The following is a 10,425-nucleotide window of genomic DNA, read 5'->3' as shown; positions in this document are numbered from 1 at the left end:
CTTTTGCCTTAGAGAGAATTTGCTTTTGAATCAGGAGCTCCTGGAAAGCCCGGCTTAGGGGTCAATATCATCCGCGAGGCATTGCTCAGCCTGCCTTACTCCTTTCCTTCACCCGCTTCCTCCCTGTAAGCTGAGGACCCAGGATCTGTTCTCACTGCATCCTCCCCAAATTGCTCACTCGCCCCAGGCCCACTTCCTGCCCTCATCTCTCAGAATCCAGGACACAGCCCTTTCAGTGGAGAGCTATGGTCAAGGAGATCTCAGGAAGAAAGGGCAAGGGAGGACTGGAGACTTGGGCAGAGTGGGGAACCTCAGCATGGGGCATAACAGCAGAAGAAATCATGGTATGGGGTAGCAGTTAAGGAGTGGGCTCTGGAGATCAGCTGCCTGGGTTCCAACCCCTTAGCTCTGTGCTTTTGGATGAGACAGGTTAAATCTCTGGTTCCTCAATTTCCTCATCTGTAATGGGGATAAGAGTATCTATTTCATAGGTTCTTGTGAGGATTAAATAATTATATAGATAAATGTGCAAAATGTTCAGAACAGAGCCTGACACATAGTAAGCACTCAATAAATGTTAGAGATTATAATTGGGGGTGCAGGACACATATCCGTAAATGAAAGAGGGACTATATCACCATTGGGGCTATGTTTAGATATCTTTGAACTGAAAAGAAAGGGAAGAGACAAACTATAAGCTTAGTTATGAAAAATTTATAATAATAAATGTAGTTATCTAGGGCTCTTTATACCTAATTTTTATTTGCAAAATAATTATTAGGCACTTTATTAATATGACAGATAAATTTTGTTTTAATATTTGGCTACAGTATACATTTGACCATTCTATTTTTTTTTTTTTTTTTTAAAGATGACCAGTAAGCGGATCTTAACCCTTGACTTGGTGTTGTCAGCACCATGCTCAGCCAGTGAGCGAACCGGTCATCCCTATATAGGGATCCGAACCCGTGGCCTTGGTGTTATCAGCACCGTGCTCTCCCGAGTGAGCCGCAGGTCAACCCGACCATTCTATTTTTTAATGGCATATCATGTATTCACAATTTATTAAAAATATAATTCTAGTATATACAGATTATGTATTAACCTAGCTTTACATCCTTCCCTAAAATCTAAGTAAACATTGTGTGAGTGATTAGTCTTCTACATTTATTGAGCAACGACAACCACATTTAGCTAAGTAAAGTGGGATGAAGAATTAAACTCACATCAATCTCTAGATAATGTAAAAGAGTGGGAAGCGGGAGGATACAAATCCTCTGTTAAAGTTGGGCTTTTTGATAGGAGTTGAATTAAACTAGTTAAGCAGCTTATTTTTTTTTTTTAAATCAGTTGTATTCATTGGAATTTTTTTTTTCTCTTTTCTTTTTTGGCTTAGGCCTTGATATCTTAGTGAACACAGAAAGAGACAATGCTAATAGGTAAAGAGAAAAATAATTTCTTTTTCACCACTCCTTCATGTCTGCCAAGAGAACATTTTTAGATCTCCTATTTTAAAAAGCTGTAATCATACAATGTTAGCTTGACTTGAGCTCTTAATAGGGATAGTAAAATGATTCCCACTTACTTTTTGGATTTCTTTGTGGCTGACCAATATGGGGATCTGTACATCCCTATTTACTGTCTCTGTCATTTAAATTAGACAAAATACATAGATGGGGACGAATATACAGTCACCTGTAAGAAATGCCAATATGAAGAGCAGGAATATAGTATATTACATACATCCCCTTCAGGTGGATTTAGACACAGGTTTCTTTAAACTGTATTCTTTTTACTATAAAAGTAAAAAAAGGGCCACTGCAAAAATTGGAAAATGCTCAAAATAATAATAAAGGATATAAAAATTACCCCAAATTCTGCTACCCAGAGATAGTCACTGTTAACATATTTGTACGTTTTTTATTTTTTGCATATTCACAAATTTGAAATTTTTAAGCAAAATTTTGGTCAATTAAATATAAGTATATATAGTTTTTATCTTTATTTTGTTCACTGAACCAACCATGGATATTTTCCAGACGTGAACATCTATTATTCATTTTTTAAAGAAACAAGACATTATTTCAAACATTTGAATGGAAGATATTATTTTTTAGTAATTTAGCCATAACCGATGTCCAAGATCTGAGGATTAACGTCTCCCCTGTGATTCACTCCCCTGTGAGACAGTGCATGTTAAAATGGGTTGAGTTGGTAGGGGAAAGAGAAAGAAAAAGTGAGCCATGATCCATTATTGACAGCTACGGATGAAAACAGAGAGAGTAATTAGCCATGGATGTCAAAACTATTCTTAGTTTGCTTATGTTTATGAAAGTTTGATTTACTACCACAATTACATGAGATACTGCTAATAAGCAAAGTTTCAAAACTTTTTAAAGATGTAAGCTTTATGTTTTTAGAATTAAAAATCATGTATTTGCAACATGTTAATAAAATTGCATGTAAAATACAAGAGGATGGACAAAGGAAAATCAACTTTGAGGGATAGAACTTTCTGACATCACTGTAATTTTTGGAGTTATGGATATTCCCGGGAAACTTTTTAGATGCTTTTGGGGTTTTCCTCTTTACTGGATTTGGCAATATCCTCCTGTTAGTCACAGGAAGCGATCCCTCCTATAAAGGGGCTGGCAGAAGCAGTGTTTAGTTGCTGTTGGCTGACTTCCTATTGGAACTGCTAGACAGGCAGGAGACAGAGCAGTGGCGGTACACGATACACCCAAGGAATCTGACGTCCAGACAGCTGCTTCACAAGACGGTGAGCTCAGAATTCTTTACATGAGCAGCCTTGGGCCATGAAACAGATTTAACAGTATGGACAGATATGCAAAACAAAGCTTTCTGATAAAAAAAAATCTGTGGAAGCTCTTATTGTACTGTATTTAAAACCATTTTTTCTCTTTGACCTAAATGATGAAAATCTTAAATTTTGTATTTATTTATTCATTCAAGTCAACTTTTTTTTTTTTTTTTTTTTTGCTTTCTTTGGTTTGTTAGGCAGCTGGCTGGTACAGGGATTGAACCCTGGACCATGGTGTTATCGGCACCACGCTCTAACCAACTGAGCTAACCAGACAGCCCCAGCTTCTTTTAAATAAATAGAGATTGTAGCACTGGAATCCTTTACCTAAAATCTTATGATGCTGCCTTAGACATCATGGCAGAATGATATTAGTAACTGGCTACCTAGGATTTTCTTCTATAATTAATTTTGTATTTTTTCTCTCTAGAAAACTATTTCAACTCTAATCCTTTGGTGAAAAGAACTCTGAAGTCATGATTACTTCACGGTTTCTCTCTGCTGTCACTTTTGGTAAGTTGGTGTCATTAGTAAGACCAGGGCTTCTCACTCTCACGCTATTGATTGACCTATCAGACTAGAATATCCTTCCTTTTGGGGGCTGTCCTGTGCATTGTAGGATGTTTTAGCAGCATCGTTGACCTGCAATGTGTTCTGCCCTGGGCTAGGGGAAATTTATTTTACCTCTTAGTGTCTCAGTTTAATTATGTGTAAAGCATTGATCATAAATGACCTCTTTCTCAGAGGCATTGTGAGGATTTAATATCATCGTTCATGTAGAGTGCCTCATAAAGTGCTGAGTAGCACATAGTAAGTACTCAATGAAGCTTAGTTGTTCTGTTTATTATTCTACTGTACAGTGGGGAGTATGCCAAAAATAAAATGATAAAAAGCCCAGTTAACAGAGTTAAACCATAGCAGGACTAAACTCTACCATTGCCTTCATGTTTCCCCTCCCTAGTGCTTCTCATTAAAGAAAGTGGAGCCTGGTCTTACAACGCCTCCACGGAAAGCATGACTTATGATGAGGCCAGTACTTATTGTCAGCAAAGGTACACACATCTGGTTGCAATTCAAAACAAAGAAGAGATCAAGTACCTGAACTCCATAATGAGCTACTCACCAAGTTATTACTGGATTGGAATCAGAAAGGTCAACAACGTGTGGGTCTGGGTAGGCACCCAGAAGCCTCTGACAGAAGAAGCCAAAAACTGGGCTCCAGGTGAGCCGAACAATAAGCAAAATGACGAGGACTGCGTAGAGATCTACATCAAGAGAGGCAAAGATGAGGGCATGTGGAATGATGAGAGATGCAGCAAAAAGAAACTTGCCTTGTGCTACACAGGTAGGGAGTTTGTGGCAGCAGTGGGCGGTAGGTTCAGTGTGTGGGCATCTTGACAAATTTACAGTATGCAAAAATTGGTATCTATTGTGGTAATTTAATGTTCTAAAAGATATGATTTTAAAACATTCTGTTTAACTGCTAAAGTATTTCTTTTTGCTTCTTTGTGTGAATGTAGGCAAGAATGTGTGTACATATGCATACACTTATGAATATACATATATATGTAGTTCTGTACATAAATAGAATGCATGTACACACATAAATCCAAATTTTAGTTACTTGCTTATTTGTGGTAGGGGAACTGTCTTCAGAGTTTGTGGTAAAGTGAAGTTTTTATGCTTGGTGCCAGCTGTAGCTACACTCCAGATGTACATACATTAATATCAAGGCTTAAAATAGATGAGCCTGAAACTCAGATTTGATATCTTCCAAAGCACTTCAGTTAAAACTTCTGGCAGTCTGTGTCACTGGTGATGTCTCTTAGACACCGTCGATCTTAGATTCAAAGGAACTGATTATAAGCACAATAACAATTCTCCTCCTTATGGACTGTGTTTTCTACAGCTGCCTGTACCAATGCATCCTGCAGCGGCCAAGGCGAATGTATAGAGACCATCAATAACTACACTTGCAAGTGCTACCCTGGCTTCAGTGGACTCAGGTGTGAACAAGGTTAGTCTTGTTCTCACCAGTTCCTTCATTTGAGATGGTAGCAACTTCTCATATCCTAGCTGGCTTTGGGGTCAGATCTGTATGTCTTCCCTTCCCTGGTGCATATGGTGTGATATGGTGGTTAAGAGTTGACCTATGAAGTCAGACCCTCCTGTCTTCCAATCCCAGATTCACCACTTAGTTATGGCACCTTCACAAGGTAGTTAAACTCTCTGGGTCCCAGCTTTCTCACTGTAAAATGAGGGCAATGATAGTACCAACTTTATAGGCTGTGGTTACACAGGGCCTGGCACACAAGAAACATTCAGTACACAGCAGCTATTATTTCCAGTAACCTATACAAGGTGAGATATGAGCCAAACTGATTCGACTTCCTTTTTCAGTTGTGACCTGTGAAGCACAGGAAGCCCCTGAGCACGGAAGTCTGGTTTGCACCCACCCTGTGGGGAGCTTCAGCTACAATTCCTCCTGCTCTGTCAGCTGTGAAAGGGGCTACCTGCCAAGCAGCACGGACACCACGCAGTGTACGTCCTCCGGAGAATGGAGCGCTCCTACTCCAGCCTGCCACGGTAAATCTCTCTCAGAATGCACAGAACATTCTCTAACTCATCCCTCATTGACTTAGTTTTGTTTTTTTTTTAATCCAGCTTATCACATTTTCAAAACTCCAGGGAAAGTTCTTTAATAAAACTTGTTCTCTTGTCCAATATGTATGGCCAATCCAGTACCTGCTTGGTTTGAGAGGTTTTTATTCTATGTTTGAAATGGGTGTTTCTGAGGCTCTGGTGATTTGTAAGATAAAACAGTGGAACTCTACTCTATGAATATTAATGACTTTCTCATCTTCTTTCCCTGCTTAACTTTCCCATGCAATGGGACTAATTTAAGACAATAATTAATCAAGCAGTCTCAATATCTCTTTTTCTCTATCCATTTTATCTCTCTGGACCAGAAGCAAAGAAAATTTCATCCTTCAGGTCCTGCTGGGCTAAAATAAAAGGAATTTCCTGTGTATGTCAGTATTGTTTTTACCACAACTAGTCATCAGTCCTGATCTGGAATCTGTTTTATTCTTAATTTTTGCCTTATGTGATTTTTATTTTGACTAGTAAATATAAAAATTAAAGTAAAAATTAATCAAAGTAAAAATTAATCAGAGGAGATGAAAATACCGATTAATAAAAGCTTTAATGTGGGTGTGCATGTCCCCAGGAATTGACATAGAACTTTGGGTTCTACCCATTGAAGGCAGCCTCTTCACTTTGTTATAAACTCCAGTTCAGTAGGAGTGAGAATATCATTCTTCTCTCAAATTCATGGTGCTCTTTCAAATCCCCAGTGGTTGAGTGTGATGCTTTGACAAATCCTGACAACGGGGTGATGGAATGTTTCCAAAGTCCTGGAAGTTTCCTGTGGAACACAACCTGCACATTTGCCTGTGAGGAAGGATTTGAACTAACAGGAGCCCAGCACCTCCAGTGTACCTCATCCGGGAATTGGGATAACGAGATACCAACATGTAAAGGTAGATTTGTTCCACATCAAGACTTACTGTAAATATTCTTTTTCTCAACCTATACTTGAAATGGGCAAGCCAAACCTGCTAATATAAATGGGTACATATGTTACAGCCGTGACATGCGATGCTATCCACCAGCTTCAGAATGGCTCTGTGAGCTGTAGCCACTCTCCTGCAGGACAGTTCACCTCTAAGTCATCCTGCAACTTCACCTGTGAGGAAAGCTTCATGTTGCAGGGGCCAGCCCAGGTTGAATGCACCACACAAGGGCAGTGGACACAGCAAATCCCAGTCTGTGAGGGTAAGCCTGAGATTCTCTCCTTTACGTTCATTGTCTTTTTTTAAAAAGCAGCAATCTTCACACTCGGGCAGTGGAAATGAAACAAGATATCCACTTTAACTATAGAAATCAGATTTGATGGGCAACACTTATCTTACATCTTTGAGATTCATATAAAAGAACCAATGCTTGACCGCGGAAAGAAAGGACTGTATGCAATAATAGTGGATGCTTTGCTGAATTCTTAACTATGCTAATATAACTTTATAGACATTGGCATGGAGTAGGCAGAATTCTTAAAGGAAATCACATAGAAAATTTAAAAAGCAGAATAAGAACATAACTTGAACCTAAAACTCTTGTCATACCTTTCTTCCAAAATTGGTCATAAGTAGGAGTGATGAGAATGTAGCATGGTGTCAGTTACAGAGACAGTCTTGATACCTACATAAACACTAAAATTTAATTCACTTTAAAGCAAGAACAAGAATATTGAAAACAAGCAGATTTTACTATCAGGCACCGGCATTCTCATAGCCAAATATATCACAGAATGATTTCCATTGGTGAAAAGTTGCAATGCCAAAACCCAACTGCAAAGCAGACAAACTTTACATGGGTGCCTTCTTCGCTTCCTTTCTTTTGGCATCATCTGTAAGCATTCAGGACACAGAAGTTGCTCTCTGGCTACATAAAATCTTTCCCCTGACCCTAACTTCTTTTGCATGTCAGAAACAGTGCTCAAGAACCAATGTTCCTGTTAAAGGCTGCCCTTTAATTAGTGCCATTATCAATGAGGGGATTGGAATTCAGAGAAATCACAGCCACCTTCCCAGTTGTCCAGGGAATAATGAAGAATCTTGAGTTCTCCAAATGTTTCTTTGTCCCAGATGAACTGAGTTCACTAATCAAATGGCAAGTTCTTCTGCAATATTTTCTGACCTTCATTTTGATGTCTCAGCTTTCCAGTGCAGAGCCTTGTCCAGCCCAGAGAGAGGCTACATGAATTGTCTTCCTAGTGCTTCTGGAAGTTTCCAAAGTGGGTCCAGCTGTGAGTTCTTCTGTGAGCAGGGATTTGTGCTGAAGGGATCCAAAAGTCTCCAGTGTGGCCTCACAGGGGAGTGGGACAGCGAGAAGCCCATATGTGAAGGTAGTCTTTGTTGATATTTTATTATAAGATTAAAACTATTGAAGAGCTTAGGCATATGGTTACCTTGAGAAACCCATTGTTATTTAATGCAAACAAACCTCTCAAGTTCTTGCTCATGTCTTTCAGCTGTGAAATGTGATGCTGTCCGCCATCCCCCAAGTGGCTCAGTGCAGTGTACTCATTCCCCTACTGGAGAATTCACCTACAAGTCCTCTTGTGCCTTCAGCTGTGCGGAAGGCTTTGAATTACATGGATCAGCTCAACTTGAGTGCACATCTCAGGGACAGTGGACACAAGAGGTCCCCTCTTGCCAAGGTAAGACTGAGTTCAGACTCTTGGGTATGGGCCAAATACCTCATTAAGTTTCTGAACTTTGGTGTCCCCAAGGGGCTTGATTTCTAACTTCCTACATGCTGCAAATTAGTGCTTATAAGTTACACTTATTGGTGACTTTTAAGCCAGTTTTAAAACTTTTCCAGTAGATATTTCTTAACCTCTGCCCATGTACCTATCACTTGCAGTGGTACAATGTTCAAGCCTGGAAGTTCCAGGAAAGATCAACATGAGTTGCAGTGGGGAGGCTGTGTTTGGTGCCATGTGCAAGTTTGCATGTCCTGAAGGATGGATGCTCAATGGCTCTGCAGCTTTGACGTGTGGTGCCACAGGACAGTGGTCTGGGATGCTGCCTACCTGTGAAGGTGATACACTGATGGTGGTTGTCTGGGGAAGCTATCTTGCTTCAGTATTTAACTATCTATTATGTCCAGACCAGAAAGATTACCCAGGTTAAGGAGCTAGTGAATATTTAATTTTATGGAGATAAACAGAAAACAGAAGAGGTGGCATGTTGATGGAATGGGCAAAATTCCGACAATTGAGAAAAGGAGAACTAGAGGGAAAATGAGGAGGGGGAAATAGAAAATGAGAAGGGGGGGAGAGAGAGAGAGAGAGAGAGAGAGAGAGAGAGAGAGAGAGAGAGAGAGCAGTATTAACCAAGGTGTAGTGTGGTATTGTGAAAGAGTTCGGTCTGTTAGAGTTCTGCCTGGCAGTGGTGGGAGATAGTCAAAGGTGGTTTGGGGAAGTTCTAAAAGGCCTTTAATGGACAGGACAGAAAGCCTTTAAAGTCAATTCCTTTTCGTGACTTTTTTTCTCCTCTTGTTTCCTTAGCTCCCCCTGAGTCCAGCATTCCCATGGCAGTTGGACTTTCTGCTGCTGGATTCTCGCTCCTGTCATTAGCATCATTTCTCTTCTGGCTTCTGAAATACTTCCGGAAGAGAGGTGAGGGAGTTAATGAATGTACTCCAAAAATGCTTTTGAAAGTATATTTTTTTCTCATTGATGAATCTTGGTATCTCTTGCACATTTAGACAGTACTTAGAATCTAGTTATTAGATAAACACCAATAAACTGCAGTGTAATAAAGCAGAAGTCTTAGGAAAAGAGTACATAGTGCAACTCAAAGTGGGGAGAGTTTTGGGAAATAGAAATGTTAGTTGTGTTCACATTGTACAATTCCAGGGGGTGCTATTCACATTGAATTCTATGGCGCTACCTGGAATTGTGCGAGACTGCCATCTTATGTGCTCTCAGGAAAACGAATAAAATCCTCCCTTAAAAGATTTGTTTGGAATTCAGGCTTACATTTGAGAATAACTTCTAGAGAATATGCAAACACATCTAGCCACAGTCTTGGTTTGTTTGGCCTACAGAGTATTTAAAACTTTTTGACTTAAGTTCTGACATTTACAAAATAGGAAATTTCACATAAAAATCCAGATTTTGGAATTCTCATGGAAAATTGGAAGATGAATCTGGCAGGCTGAGCACGTAACTATTTGTTGGTGTTAGGAAGCTGCTGTGCCCTTTGGATGGGTGTGTACTTTGCATTTTACCCTAGTTGCCACCACGTCATGTTTATGCTCTTGGTACTATAGCAGCCTTGAGGCACTGAGTTTGCAACACCTGATGAATCATTATATTTTGTCTTGTTTTAGTATGTCCTTAGAAGTCGTTTAGTCTGAATTATGTTTTGTTTTTTTTCCTCTTGCAGCAAAGACATTTATTCCTGCCAGGTAAGCTGCATTGTTGCACAAAGCATGCCACTGAACATTCTGCTCATTTTTATCTCTTCATCTTGGAAAACAGTGTTTTACTCAGTGTTTTCATGTGTTCTACAGCAGCTGCCAAAACCTTCAAGCCTATGGAAACTACCAAATGCCTTCTGACTTCCTTTAAGTTCGAAAGAATCAGGTAAGACTTGAAAATCACATACAGTTCTGAGAGAGTGTGTCCTCTCTAGATGTTATTTCTCCTGGAACCCTCCAAACATGCCAATTTCTAGGGTGGAATCACCACCTTCACGGTATATTCTGAAAAGTCATTTTGTTTCTTTGTAGAATGAGAGGAAAGAAACATCTGGCTTTGCTGAGTCATTTCATTTATGAAAGATAATAATGATGATGATAGCTGACCCTTACATAGCACTTAACTATGTGCTAGGAACTGGTCTAAGATAACGAAATCTATGAGATAGGGGTTATTACTATATTTCTCATCACATAGATGAGGAAAATGAGGCATGGAGTAGTTAAGCAACTTGCCTAAAATCTCATAGCTAGTAAGTGGTGTTACCAGGATT

The 10,425-nt window shown here is 39.6% G+C and overlaps 1 protein-coding gene across 1 annotated transcript; it reads left to right on the top strand.

The window, feature by feature from the left end:
* The first annotated feature begins 3,297 nt into the window (after nucleotides 1-3,297).
* SELE (selectin E) lies at nucleotides 3,298-10,022 on the top strand. The gene is made up of 12 exons (XM_063107048.1): nucleotides 3,298-3,334; nucleotides 3,783-4,166; nucleotides 4,731-4,838; nucleotides 5,222-5,407; nucleotides 6,178-6,363; nucleotides 6,470-6,658; nucleotides 7,599-7,787; nucleotides 7,914-8,102; nucleotides 8,309-8,485; nucleotides 8,955-9,065; nucleotides 9,838-9,859; nucleotides 9,965-10,022. Exons 1-12 carry the CDS (start codon nucleotides 3,298-3,300, stop codon nucleotides 10,020-10,022), a joined length of 1,836 nt encoding a protein of 611 aa, XP_062963118.1.
* The last annotated feature ends 403 nt before the right edge of the window (nucleotides 10,023-10,425 follow it).

Source organism: Cynocephalus volans, chromosome 8 (assembly GCF_027409185.1).
Source record: "Cynocephalus volans isolate mCynVol1 chromosome 8, mCynVol1.pri, whole genome shotgun sequence".
Classification (NCBI taxonomy): domain Eukaryota; kingdom Metazoa; phylum Chordata; class Mammalia; order Dermoptera; family Cynocephalidae; genus Cynocephalus; species Cynocephalus volans.
This window is presented reverse-complemented; position numbering and strand designations above follow the sequence as displayed.